At 37.3% G+C, this 14181-nt stretch overlaps 3 protein-coding genes across 6 annotated transcripts; 1 reads left to right on the forward strand and 2 right to left on the reverse strand.

Annotated features, from left to right (window-relative positions):
* Positions 1-3662: 3662 nt before the first annotated feature.
* LOC141440891 (uncharacterized) lies at positions 3663-5907 on the reverse strand. 3 transcript variants are annotated; one of them, XM_074105476.1, is made up of 4 exons: positions 5833-5906; positions 5165-5336; positions 4502-4622; positions 3663-4013 (listed from the first exon to the last, which is right to left on the reverse strand). In XM_074105476.1, exons 3-4 carry the CDS (start codon positions 4532-4534, stop codon positions 3720-3722), a joined length of 327 nt encoding a protein of 108 aa, XP_073961577.1. In that variant the 5' UTR covers positions 4535-4622; positions 5165-5336; positions 5833-5906; the 3' UTR covers positions 3663-3719. The 3 variants fall into 3 exon arrangements, with proteins under 3 accessions (XP_073961577.1, XP_073961578.1, XP_073961579.1); XM_074105477.1 differs by having other exon boundaries at positions 5738-5851; XM_074105478.1 differs by lacking the exon at positions 4502-4622 and having other exon boundaries at positions 5833-5907.
* A 620-nt stretch (positions 5908-6527) lies between these two features.
* On the forward strand, positions 6528-9388 carry LOC141440992 (uncharacterized). 2 transcript variants are annotated; one of them, XM_074105591.1, is made up of 4 exons: positions 6528-6619; positions 7494-7766; positions 8314-8475; positions 9210-9388. In XM_074105591.1, the coding sequence occupies exons 1-3, from the start codon at positions 6581-6583 to the stop codon at positions 8464-8466; spliced, it is 465 nt and encodes a 154-aa protein (XP_073961692.1). In that variant the 5' UTR covers positions 6528-6580; the 3' UTR covers positions 8467-8475; positions 9210-9388. The 2 variants fall into 2 exon arrangements, with proteins under 2 accessions (XP_073961692.1, XP_073961693.1); XM_074105592.1 differs by lacking the exon at positions 6528-6619 and adding an exon at positions 6931-6999.
* A 396-nt stretch (positions 9389-9784) lies between these two features.
* Positions 9785-13819, reverse strand: LOC141441299 (neuropeptide-like precursor 1). The gene is made up of 5 exons (XM_074105984.1): positions 13291-13819; positions 13024-13259; positions 12774-12924; positions 12158-12190; positions 9785-11423 (listed from the first exon to the last, which is right to left on the reverse strand). Exons 1-5 carry the CDS (start codon positions 13812-13814, stop codon positions 11078-11080), a joined length of 1290 nt encoding a protein of 429 aa, XP_073962085.1. The 5' UTR covers positions 13815-13819; the 3' UTR covers positions 9785-11077.
* Positions 13820-14181: the final 362 nt, after the last annotated feature.

Consider the following 14181-nt stretch of genomic DNA (forward strand, 5'->3'; position numbering starts at 1 on the left):
TTAACTTTATTTAAATAGAGAATTCCTAGAATAATCCGTAGAATTTGAAATAGAAAAAATAGATGTAGAATATTTTCTAACAATTTTAGATAATACCAATAAATACAAATTATTATTTGCTAGTTCAGTATAATGTAGGTACGACTACCTATTCAAACAAAATCTAAAGATTTTTTTTATCTAACATACAATAGGTACGATCTGTCAACTTGATAACACTGTTGATTCAAGATAGTTTGTGATAATTGCGCAATCGTAAGAAAACATAGAGTCGGACTCGCACACCGAGAGCTCCGTACATTGGTACTTGAGTACCTAAATTTCTATGAATATGCAGTGTTAGCAGAATTCCTCTCCTAAGCAAAATGGGCGCAGTGTCGGGTCATCTTACTAGAGAACGGTTTTTATTTCCCTATTTTTAATTTCATATCTTTAGACTGTAGGTATAATTAGAAGTTTTAATTTTTCACCGCTCTATATAAGTCGTAGTAAACCTGAGAATTATGTATTAATTTCAGCTTGGTACATTCACGCGTCGCTGAGAAAAAGGGCTTTGACAGGCGATCAGACATACAGACAAACGGGCAACAAAGTGATTAAGATCCATCCCAGAGGGTTTCATTTTTGCCAACTAAGGTACGGAACCCTAAAAATAGTAACACAAAATACTGTTGTACATTATAATAATATTATTATATTTTATGACATCTCACCAAAATTTCCATTTTATTACCACAGATCATGCGATGATCTCCGAAATACGATAAACTAGAATCTGAAGTAGTCAAATGGAGTATTGCTGTTTGGTAAATACCACTAAATGGAAATAGCATCGAGATGAGCCTCGTCTCGTGTAATCCCGGTACAATCCAGACTAGCATGCGATGCGTTTATTATACAACTAGATAAAAACCGGCCTTCGCTCGGGTTAAAATGTACTCATAATAATATGTTTGAAAACAATTTTTTGCCAGTTGTAAGACTGTGCGTACTTATCGAAAAATCTGACGTATATTTCCAGCCTTAATATTCATCACAACCGTACTTTCACAGCTAAACTACGTATCGTATTTCACGTAGATATTTCTCCTAAATTTTATTTGCCCAAATTAACTGTCTTCTGTCTCATAATCAACCCATATACGGTACGATTTTCGTCTTGATACGATCGATCTGATGATCTTTTACGATTCGATCGACTAATCGTACGTGTGGGGGGAACTTATGATTCGCCGACTATTTTTAGGCAGATTATTGATTGGCAGACAACGCTTCGCCGAGTAACGGTACGCCGATGAATTTGTACCAGATGTATTGTTTCGCAGACTAACGTTTCGTAACTCAACCTTTAGCAGACTATTTAGTTGGCATATGAGACAGTAAGCCGAACAACTATTTACAGAAATTCGTTTAGCCTATTAATCACTACACATTTTGCACATTTGGTCGAACAACATTTCGCTTTTGTAACGGTTGAACTATTATTCAGTGCGCATATCAACTTTTCGCATCTTTTCGTTTCGCATGGGAATGGCATTCAATACCGCGAATATGTGTGAATACACTATGGCGTTATTGCATTTTTACACACCGTGCTGACCGCGCATTCTTTTGATTTTCTTATGTACTACCCTCACAAGTTTTAAACATATAACGCAAGTATAAACGTAATTTGACCATTTTTTGTATTTACATTGTATAGGAGTCTAAACAAACACTGTCGCGATGCTAGCAGTTTGTGTTCTGGCACTTCGCCGGCCGCTCACCGCGGCACGCTCGCTTCGCTCGCTCGGCTCGTACATTGTTGGTCGCAATTCTACCTAACACTCCTCCTCGCTGACGCTCGTCGTCGCACCTCACTTCATTTTGAAAAAGTTTTTAAATTTTTTATTATAGTTAGACTCAGTATAAATCCTAGTTGTCGTTTCACCGATTTTATCTACGAGATTACGAAACAAAAATCGACTGAAAATTAAATCTACTTAACAATATTAATGGCCATATGATAACTCTGCTTATTGTGTCTCGATGAACAGTTGCTCGATTTTACTGCCAACAATTATGAAACAAACAATCTACTAAACGTAAATCTACTTATCGCTATTCTTCCTGCCGACTACTCGGAAACGAATAATAGGCGTAACGAAATTATACCAAACGTTGCTCAGCCAAAAGAAAAATCTGCCAATAGTTGTCTGCGAAACGAAAATTGCGTAATGAAACTCGGCGAAACGACAGTCACCGTGTGTGGCATTAAAGAGGTCACAATGGAGAAACGAAATCCGAACCTGTGACACGTGATGACGTGGCCTAACGCCACTTCGATGTAATGACATTGACATGTTTACTTCGCAATGCCATTATAATTTTAGAAATTTATTCAAATTTATATTGAAAATACTCGAAATACGAACTATAGAATCTGAAGTAGTCAAACTGGAGTATTGCTGTTTGGTAAATACCACTAAATTCAATTTGATGAGCATTTCGTGTGAATCCCGGTACAAGCCAGACTAGCATTCGATGCGTTTATAATATAATATCGGTGCACAACGCGAGCGAGATTTTATCCCATTCGTACGCTCACTAAGTACTCACATTCGTAAGAGCGAGTTAGAATATCGCTTGTGATTTCAAGCTATGTCGTGTCGCTCATACACTCTTTGGATACAGGCTGTAAATATCAATAGATAGATAAAGAAATAGATTGTACAGGGAAGGATGACAAAGTCTTTAAGGGAAATACATACATACATACATACGCTCGAAAAACATAACCCTCCTTCGGGCAGTCGGGTAAAAATTAGAAAAGGATCCCAAACATTTCCGCTAGAGTAGCAAGAGAGTCCGAAATATTTTTTTAATATTATCCTAATGTAACTTATGTGAGGAAACGTGAACGATGATTTAATTTTCGTGATCGTAAAAAAACACTATTCAGTGATTTTACTGTGTTTAACATTATAAAGCTTCCTTTACAATGTACCCCTTGCTACTGTAGTGCCGTCTATTTAACACTTATCGATGGACACTTTCGCATACACAGAGTTTGTGCTCGTTCCCTGTACACTCCACAATCAAAAGCCATCATTTGAACCGACATTAGTTACCCCGTCCAATTCACGTCAACGAGATGCGAACTAGGATTCGTAAACAATATCGAATTTGTCTGTTACCAGCTGAGTTGTATTTCCAATTAACGCTGTTCCACTTGGACAACGTTAATAGCTTGGGGCCTAATTGGTTATAAATAGTGCATTTGATGCTGATAAAGATGCAAAATCTTAAAATGAAGCCGGTAAACCAAATCTTATCCTTTCTTTACTTAACTATGTATATGTGTCCACTATTATATAAATGTTACAAAGAAATTCGATGGACGCTTTTGACATGCTGACGTACTTTTTACTGCATTTTACCAATTTTTTGACAGCACTTGCCAATTTCGAACTCAATAGGTACGACAATTAGAGTTTGCTTAAGTTCACAAGCATAATCTTAATTTAAAGCCCTCATAATACTTACCATAATATTTATGTACATAAATATTTTGAGAAAAAAATATTATAATCTCAATGTCCAAGGCACTCGTAATCGGTAAATATAAAAATACGGATTTGATAGTAACCATTACCCAAGTCAGCCTTGGATTAATAATGCAATTTAATTATTATAAAACATCAAATACATTTATTAACACGTAATTAAGTTAGATACAATTACGCCTCGAAAATTTGATCAGTGACGGTTTCAACTTCAGCACAATCAGCGCTCGGTTCCTTCGTGCACCGTCCATTCACGCAGTAAGGCGTCCAACCAAAGCAGTTCCTCACCACTCCTCCGACAGGCGTGCAATGTATGGTACTGGAACAGTCGTTGCAAATAGGCCCATTTTTGTAGGCCTCTAAGTCGAACTCACACTCCACCCATTTGGGGATCCACGGCAGGTCCGGGGGCATGTCTTGGGGAAGATCTTTCACACGCTGGGAGTTCGCCATCGCGATAACCACCACCTGAAATTTTATAAATATTTAAGGCACGTGCTAAAACTTACTACAGAGTATATACCTACCGATTCATTCAAATCATATCATCCAAAAAAACCTTTCCAGAGTGGTGAAAAATTGAGCTGAGTTTGAAATATGTGCAGAGTCCCTATTAGAAAATTATGACTATTTTTTCTGTGAATAACACGGATTAATTTCTATTGAATAGTATTTTCGATAGATGTGATTTCAGAACTCGGCATTCCGGAGATAGATATATACTAGGCTAGGTATTGTTTAATAAACATTTTTCTAAATAAAACCATTTAACATTTGTAAATTCATATTCAGCTGACGAAATTTTAATACTTAGTTTTATTAAAAAAAACAACAAACCTTCGAAAAGAAAACGATCACTTTAACATCTCCAACGAGCGTACAAATTAATCAATTTAATCGCCCATTAATTAATCTAGGTAATCTATCAAGAAATCATTTAATTGTACTTAACTTACCACAAAAACAGTAAACTTGATGAGTGCAGCCATTTTCAATCCTCTACTCCGAGTTATCTTAAGCCAAATGACTTGCCAACATTATATATATTGGTCGAGATACATCTGTATCTTTGTTTATCTGTTTATATCATATGTTATCAATCAAAAACCAATTCAATGAGGGCTATCGTTTTTTTTCTCACTAGATGGCGCACTGTTGCGTGAGGTTTTTAAGTATGGCTTTCAAAGTCTGTTATTACGGGCGTGAAAACAAAGTTTAGATTAAAATCATATTTAATACACCTTAAAACTGTACCATAAAAATATCGAGCATGCCACAGTTGCATAGTCCCCGTTTTGTTCGGAAAAAAGGGAGCACAAAGATTTCCGAAAGACAAAACTGTCTCAAAACAAGGACATTCATTGCCCCGGAACGCATATTAGGCATAATTAATTTCAGATATTGCAAAATATTCACAAAATTATTCTAATTATAAATAAACTCGCGTAGCTCACCCAAAAACTATGAGATTTGACATTTCGGAGACCTCACGCTACACTAGCGCCTCTAGCGGGGAATTCATTCGCGATAGCCCTCATTCTAGTGCCGAATAATTATTTTAAATTTAAGTAGGTTTAGCTACTTGCATAATTAAATGTAAAAATTACTGGCTAACTCACTTATCAACGTCCAACCCAAACCCTGGGTCTAGAAAGCTGAACTTATACTTGGACTTCGAAATTCCCTCTTTTTATGGAGACAAGAACGTGGATGTATTTTATATTTCCATGGGATGAGAATTCTGCGATTTAGAAGAAGCCATTGGCATAAGCTAGCTAGCATAACCTGAAACTGATTTATAAGAGTGTTCATTTTATTTTCTTCCATCTACATTTTCCTCGCTGTCGTGAGGTGAAAAATTGTCTGTTTCGCTCGGCTGTAAAGTTGTTTAGCATCTCGTGCCTTTGAAACCCTCGACTATGCTCAGGATTCTTCTTTTGAACCTCTCGCTTCGCTCGTGGTTCAATCCTAGAATCCTTCGCTTGCTCGGCTTTCAATATAAGCACTCGTGCCAAACAGTTACTTTCCAGCCTTGCATAACAAATAACTATTCTTCTGTTTTGATGAAATCTCGTGGTTAAAAAATTACAAAATGCGAAACTATTTTCTTTGATGTTTTCACATGAGCCCTGACTATTTTTTTGGGTGTACTACATGATAGCAAACCATTATAAAAAAATATTAAAACGTACAAAGTTATATGAACACAAACAGAATTCAATAACGAAGTTAATGTTGTCCCTAATTGTGTAAGATTCCTTTGTAAACGGTAAACGACACGACTCACGATTCACATTCTACCCTTTTGTTCGCACTTCAAGTGACATGACGCCAGACGTAGGCTCCAAATGAAAGCCTCTTTCAGCTAGTACTATGCTTGTTTACAGGAAGTCAGCTCCCACGTTGTTTGCTTTCGGCTCATCGTACAGGGCTGACGGCGAATCAAACTGTGTGAATATTTGAACTAGATAACTAATTAAACACTAGCCCGTAGATACACAATATGTTTCATATAGTTCTGGGTAATTATTAAGGGAAACTTTAATGAACCCTACCAGTTAGATTGGCCGAATTTGGTAAGTTAAGGCAGTTATGACTTATGACCATTATACCGAGGTACAATATTAGGTGGTACCATCTACCTACCAATATGTTTGCATTTGCATTACATGCCTGTAGGTAAAGGACTATTCTGTTCTTAAGGTAACTATTCTGTTTAAACTACTTAAGGCAAGAGGTAAACTTTTATTTAAAGTTTAATTTTGACACAGTTCTATTACAATTTTATTCTAACCCGGCAATTTTCACAGTATTAATTAACACTTGAGTTGAGAATACTAATTGAAATAAAGTCTCCACTCATTAAAATATTAGCACCAAGACTGCCATCCCTGCTGATAGCCATTAGCATAATTCCATTATAATTTAACTGCATATAAACTGGTAATAGCTGCAAACCGACCACAACCTATTTCAGCTGGCTTGAAGAAGACATATCAAAATTAATTAACGAAGAAAACTTACCGAACGACACCATGTTGAAAATATCGCTCTTTGTGTTATTCACGGTTCTGGTGAGCTATATCATAAACAATTTAAATGTTTTTTACGGAAAATTAAAAGTCTGTTAAATTTAAATCATTCTTGGAATAATAAATCGTTTAGGTTCATTAATCATTCATTATTGTCACGTGGGTTTTTGCGGCTTGCTTGGCTGAAAGAAATCTTACTCCGGACACCACAAAAAAAAAATATGGCGAGTAGTCTCTATTCGTAGTTATATGGTGGGACTCTACCAGTATGAACGAAACAGATAAAGGCTTACATGTTACATTACTTACAAGCTCATCGTTAGCAGTGTGTATTCTTTCCCTAACAAGAAATTTGCGAACCAAACTGTGTGAATATTTGAACGAGAGAACTAATTAAGCACTAGCCCGTATCTACGCAATAGGTTCCGTATAGTTCTGTGTAATTTTTAAGGGGAACTTTAATTAACCCTAACCATTAGATTGGCCGAGTTGTTAAGTTAAGGGAGTTATGACTTATAATTATGGCCAACCTATTAAAGCTACATGGTGAGACTCTACCAGTATGAATGAAACATTATAAAGGCATTACTTACTCGTACAATCCCATCGTTAGTGGTGTGTATTTTCTTTCCGAACAAGACATTTCCCTTAATCTTACCATGTGTGTGTATGTACAATACACGCTGCCGAAGACCGTGTCAAATAGAGAGCGATTGTCCGAAAAACATGTTTCATGGAGTGAGTAGTGAGGATTACGACACAAGGAGTGACTATTGAAATACAAGTAGGCTAATAGTGGTAGCATTATCTCACCTACAGTTTTGCCGAAACGTTAGCCCAGGAAACCTGTGTTATCAGTGCAACAAATTGTTTTATTCCCTGTATTAATTTAATTATATTTATTTAAAATTTGCAGACCACCATGAATTTATCACTGGCGCAGAGTGGTAGTGACTCAAGCTCTGATGGCTCCCAGTCGAACCACAATCACGCCAACTTATTCGGCTTCCCGTTCCCCTTCGATTTCTCCCAGCTCCCCTTCTTTGGTGGCCAACGCGAGGCTGAAGCCACTGCTCCTGCCGAAGCTTCAGCGGCTGAAGAAAATAGCGAAGACGGGGATCATCAGAATAGATTCTTCTTCAACCTTTTCTCGCCTTCCGTTTATGTGTCTTGCAACTCTTCGACCCAGGTAAGTTTAATTTTAAATTCATTCATTCATTTTTATTTCACGGGATACCCGTAAAAGTAACAAATTTGGAGTTGAAATAATAAATACCAAAAGACTCCAAAAAAACTCAAACTCACAAACTCACAACATTTATTGACAAGAAAAACACACTACATCACAACAAAACAAACAAAACCAATCATAATTTAATTTTAAATTAAAATAAGTGACTTCCTGCCACAATGACTGAATGACATGACCAAATTACTGTCTGACCATGAATCGACGCTGATTGACTATGGCTATTTTCCTTAAAATAAGACAAGGGCGTGAGTAAGTGGTCCACCTGATAGTAAGTGAATACCACAACAACCCAAACCCAACACCTGTAAATGCAGACTACGCCATCTTATTTTAAATGTTCGAAAACAACAACGCAAGCAATCCGAGTAAGTGCTAACGCCTGTCAATGTCACACACAGTTTCCACGGGCGTTTAGTGACCTTGATCATTATTGTTATTTAAAGCTGACGTTGACTACTAAATCCATTTTTCATTTGCTACTTAGGCCGGAGCCACATGCACCAGCTGCACTACGGCGCTTCGCTGTGGTAGCAACAATGTAGGCCGCCTACAGTATTGCCACGGCTTTCATCCCTACTGTAACATTGGCCGGTGCTCTATCTTCCCCGGTGAACTATGCAGTAACTCCACTGGTTAATTCATGCAGGTAAAATTCTTTAAGCATTAAGTAACAGATTAAATTCATTAATTCAACTTAGGAAACGCCAGAGTCACTTTTATATGACTGAGTATTTCGTTTATCGACTGGCTTCGTGTTTTTAACAGTCGCCTTTTGCACTTGATACGAGTAGGTACCTACGAGTACAGCCGACTTACATTTATGCTATCAGGAAGTTGTCTTATGTACCAAAGGCGAGGGTTAATTGACAACCACCTAGAAACATGATGGCAGGGTGCCTTTTGTACATTTAGTACCTACAAAATTTGGACTCACCAGTCGTATTCGCTCACCCGAGCGAAACATATCTACCTCGTTTGCATAAGAGGACGCAATCGACGAATAAGCCGTGGATGACATCATCGTCGTCAGCATCATCTTTCATATCTTGTACATCAACACACGTTATTTTCAGGTTGATAAAAAATAATACTAATGTGGGAAAAAAACAATAATAATCAATTTTTTTCAAACCTAAAAACCTACATATGTAGCTCTGATCATACCTAAATCATGCCCATAAGAATGGCTATTACGTGGTTTTTTTGTTAGATATTGTTCCAATCCCAATAGGAACCCCGAGGAACGAGACAGCCTTATAATCCTTGTGGATTTTACAATCTCTTTTTTAACATGATAAAAATATTGCACCTATGTATTTTGTACAACAAAAAAGGTATTTTTTTTTCGTATATTTATAACGTTTTTATTATTATTTACAGTATGGAAGAGCGGCTACTTCACGTGCGCTGGCCTTGTTATAGAGTTATAAAAACCTGGAATATGATCAGATTATACAAATATATAAATTAAAGCGCAAAAAGTCTTTTTATCTGTTACTCGCCATTACCTGCTGTTTCATCATTCTTTTAAATACTTACTTACTATATCTTGTAAGATACATGGTCGTTAAATATTTGAAAACTGAAATTATAATTCGCTTTTCTGTTTATAGAGTTAATGAGTAATCATCCCAGCCTATATACGTCCCACTGCTGGGCACAGGCCTCCTCTCAGAACAAGAGGGCTTGGGCCATAATTCCCACCAATCGCTTCGCAGGTTTGTGCAGGTTTCCTCACGATGTTTTCCTTCACCGCAAAGCTCGTGGTAAATTTCAAACGTAATTCCGCACATGAATTTCGAAAAACTCAGAGGTGCGAGCCGGGGTTCGAACCCACGACCCTCTGCTTGAGAGGCGATAGGTCAAACCACTAGGCCACCACGGCTTAATGAGTAATTATTTAAGGAATAAGGAAAAAGATAACAAAAAGGATATAAAACCAAATAAAACATCTATTGGCACGGTTGTCTATATTTACAATAAACACGACAGTAAAGTTAAATACTTATTTCAAATTAATTTTAAAAAATTTAAACAGAATGTTGCACCTACAGTAGAAATATAATGATTTCAAAAGTTATTATCGTTTTATGGTCACATTAGGTTGTATTTATTGTCAAATTTCTTCAGCCAAGAAATTTTATAATAGTAAGTTATAGAACCTTCTAAATTCTGGTTAAAACCTTTAGAAACCTATATCTTATCACAGACCTCTTTACTAATAAATAAAAAATACAGAGCCGTTGCTGAACGAAACGATACATATTAAATGTATTTAATTAAAGACGTAACACCATTATTAGCGAAAGAATTTTTTAGTTTACAGCCTTCAACTTGCTTAAAACATTACAACTTCGTAAGAAGCAAAATAGAATATGTTATTCAATTTATTTGTCAAACACAGCTAGTCCTGTCGAGAAGAGAATGAGTCTTACACGCTATCGAAGTACAACGGTTAACTTTAGCAAGAGATCTAAAAATACTCTTTTAATCGCTTTGTTGCCTTTGTTATTTTAAATAATCTGTAAGAAGACAGTCGACAGGTAAGTATCCTAGGACTATGTTATTTATTTAAGAAATTCTATTTAACTATTATAAAGTTAAAAGTACATCATGTTTTTTACGTTTTTCACTATTCTTGTATTGTGATTGACAACATAAACTTATTAATTAGTTAAACAATATCTGTCACGTGTATCATTGGCCAAAGTCGTTTGTATAAAAATGATCCTTTCCATTGTAATCTACGTTTCACTAGCCTACTGATGTAAACGTATCTTCGTGCTTAACTAATTCATTGTCACAACAACATTTAACATCAATATAATAATTCATAATGTTTATCATTTAGACTAAAATTATTGTCTATCTTAAATCCGGTATCCTTTTTCCTGCGATGTAAAAAAAATACCTTACTAAATATAAGTTCAGCACAATTAGATGTTTGCATTTCGTAAAGAAACGTCTAGGCCACATAATAAAATAGGTATCCACAAGCCAAGCCAATAATTATATGTGATTGTGTTAATTCCCACAGAATAATTATTCGCTTATACTTCATTACATTATAGTTCTCTGGCAAATTCGCAAACCGCAAAATAAGGACAGAATAATTAATTGTCGAAATCGATTCAGGCGAACCTTGAACAGATCAGCCTAGAGCCTAGTCTTAGAATTTGGTGCGTTTTGTGGAGATTAGCGATCTAAGCGAGACGCCGCTGCGCCTCGTTCCGCCTGCAGTTGCATGGCTACTGGTTCTTGCGACGTCCCGGCAGACTGCTGTTCGGGTAATTTTTCCTCAACAAAATATTGTCCACGGCCGGCAGCAGCAGATATCGTTTGCCCGATGTGTGATAAGGAACTTTAAGCGACCTAAAATAATAGAATTTGGGTACTTCTTTGTTGTTCAGTTGCCATCGGTTCTTGGTGAATGGTTCTACTGGGCTTAAAGGTGGGGTGGAGCTGGGGAGGTCGTTGTCTAGTGGTCGGTGGAGGAGCCGGCCGGTCGGGTGCGAGTGAGCAAGTACTGGCGGCGGCGGTACGTCGGCGTCGTCTGGATCGACTGACTCAGCTTCGGCACTAGCGATATATTGCCTGCAAACGAAATAACATTCACTGCTTCTCAGCTGATGCGATGACTATAGGTATTCATGAAAACTAGCTATTGCCCGCGACTTCGTCTGTGAACTGTGCAATTTTCCGAGATAAAACTATCCTACGCCCTTTCTTTTTCTCCTTTACTTTTCTAAGTCCTTGATTTATTTCCATGCTAAATTTCATTTAAATCGGTTCAGTTTACGCGTGAAAACGTAACAAACAAAGAAAAAAACTCAAATTCGGATTTATAATATTAGCCAGGATAGGATAGAGCACTCATAAAAATATACCTACATTAAAAAATCTTGTTCAGTATCTTTTCCTTTACTTTAACATGCTTATTTAGGTTAAATATCAGGAAAGTTGGCAGGCGCGTTCCGAAGGGGGAGGGGGGGTGGTCAAAGGGGTCATGACCCTCCCAAAATTGTACACGTTAAATTGTAAATCTAAGAATTTACAAAATAAAAAAAAGCATTACTCGACATATTGTATTATTTATTATTAGTGACCCCCACCAAAATTTCAGGCTGCAATGCGACCGCGCCTGTTGTACAGCGACATTATTCATTTAGTAAAATACTAAACCAAAATATTGTAATTCTGTTCAAGCCTCATTTCCATATCCTAAAGAGCCGATAACATATGCAAAGCCCTCCCGAAATACATGTTCCTACTTAAGTTCCAATAAACACAGAAACAGAGTTATTTATATAAACTGGTAGCATACGTACCTAATTCCGAAATTCTCGTCAGGGGAATGCTTCCTGCAAAATAATAGAGCTTGTTACTTAATTATGTAAATTAACCATCGCTTGCAAACTAACATCAACTATCTTGCGGCTATAACATCACCCTCTATTTAATTAAAGATTTTGTTTTGCGCTATTTTTAGTCTAAACACAAATTGTATTATTTACATCGTCATGCTATTTCTAATCCTGCACCCCACGCTGCTGCGCTATGAATGTAACTACTTAATCTTCTGTAATAACACCCACGAACCACGTGTGTTTTTTAGTAGAACCCTGCGGTGACTCTATGACGTTCACAACCATGCGACATATTATTAACATCGTTATCTTCGTGCACAATAATTGCACCACTGTTGCTACTATTTGTCCGGATCATAACTGGCTTGCTTATCTAAAAATAGACCCACCTACGGAAACATTTAACAGATGCATTAAATACCTAAACACTTATCATGCCTCTATAATCGTCAATTATTAAAGTTATGCGCCAATTCTAAACTTAAAGCATAAAGCATTGCGAATCTGCTTTATCTACTGCGTTAAATTACACACTATTACATCGATGGCTATTTATTACATCCGAAGTCCACAAGACCTGTACATTTCCTGACTAGGCCAAAGCAACCTGGCGCGGCCAGATCGACTATAGCGTCCTCCTGAAAACCTAAACGACGGCAGTAAGCCTAACCGGGCCAGGGACCCTATATGGCGCTTGTCAAAATTATCGCGCACATCGCTATCTTCATCTGTAACAGACGCAATGAAGGCAAAATAATCACCTTTGAGTAAACATTGTGACAATTATTAAAATGCTGAGATCTTGGAGCTAAGCATTAGGTACTTACCCACAGAGCGTTTGTCTTCATTTTCAACATCATTGCCATCGGGTTCATGAATATCATTATGATCGATGACATCGGGAAGTGAGAGAATGTATCGCTTGGTCCTAGTGCTCTGGTCTCCTATAGTCGGCCTGTACATTCCAAATACTGGTAAACCAGCAGACCCACGTTTATAATACCAATTATCATAATCTTCCGATGGATAAGCATAGCCATTGTCATCTGAGTACTCATATTCACTTTGCGCATAGGCCCACCCCTTTTGTAGACTTGTGATAGAGGGGGAACATGTCCGGATTTACCGATTGTTGGAAATCGTACATTTCATTTGCGTCGAACGGCCCGTCGATATCGGAGAGCGGTGGCAAGGGGTTCTGATAAAACGGAAAGTAATACTCATCGCCATTAGCCACGTCCTTTTTGTGTAGGTGAATCATGCCATTCCGGGCTAAAGCGGCCACATTGCGCTTATCGGTTTGCTGACTGTACTGCCCTCTTCCGCCGCGATAACCGTCTCTGGCTAACGCTTGGACATTCCTTTTCATGGCAGAGTAGCTACGAAGTCGTGCTATAGAAGCCATGTTCCTTTTTTCGTGAGATTCTTCATCATCTGGCTCTTGCTTGTCAGTTCCATCGTACGGTGCCCTAAATGTAGGCAATTGACCATTTTTGGCCAACGTTGAAATGCTTCTTTTGAAGGAAGAGGATCCTCTAAGATAACCCGCTCTAGCTAGAGCTGCTATATTTCTTCTTGGAAAGGTAGGCCATTGATTGGGAACTGGTAGAGCAGGCATGCTCACTACCTAAAAAAATTTAAGTAATAGGTAAATATATTTCATCAAAATCTTCAAGAACATGGGACATGGTGTCACCATGCTATGTGACGATCTGATAATTCCAAGGGCGGATCCAGGGGGGAGGGGGCGGCACGGGGGCATTACAGTATTTTTGTGTACCTACCTACTGTGGAGATTCTTTACTTAGAAGTAAATCACATTATCAGTGTTGTTAAAAATATATATATATTATAAGACACTTTCGTCACTTTGCAGGAATTTTAAATGATAAATAAACAATATGTGTTGCTCTGAAAATAAAGATTTTATTGTAGTAGGTTCTTACATACACATAAAACATGAAAAACACTAACTTAATCATTAT

This window comes from Choristoneura fumiferana, chromosome 23 (assembly GCF_025370935.1).
Source record: "Choristoneura fumiferana chromosome 23, NRCan_CFum_1, whole genome shotgun sequence".
In the NCBI taxonomy this organism is placed as follows: domain Eukaryota; kingdom Metazoa; phylum Arthropoda; class Insecta; order Lepidoptera; family Tortricidae; genus Choristoneura; species Choristoneura fumiferana.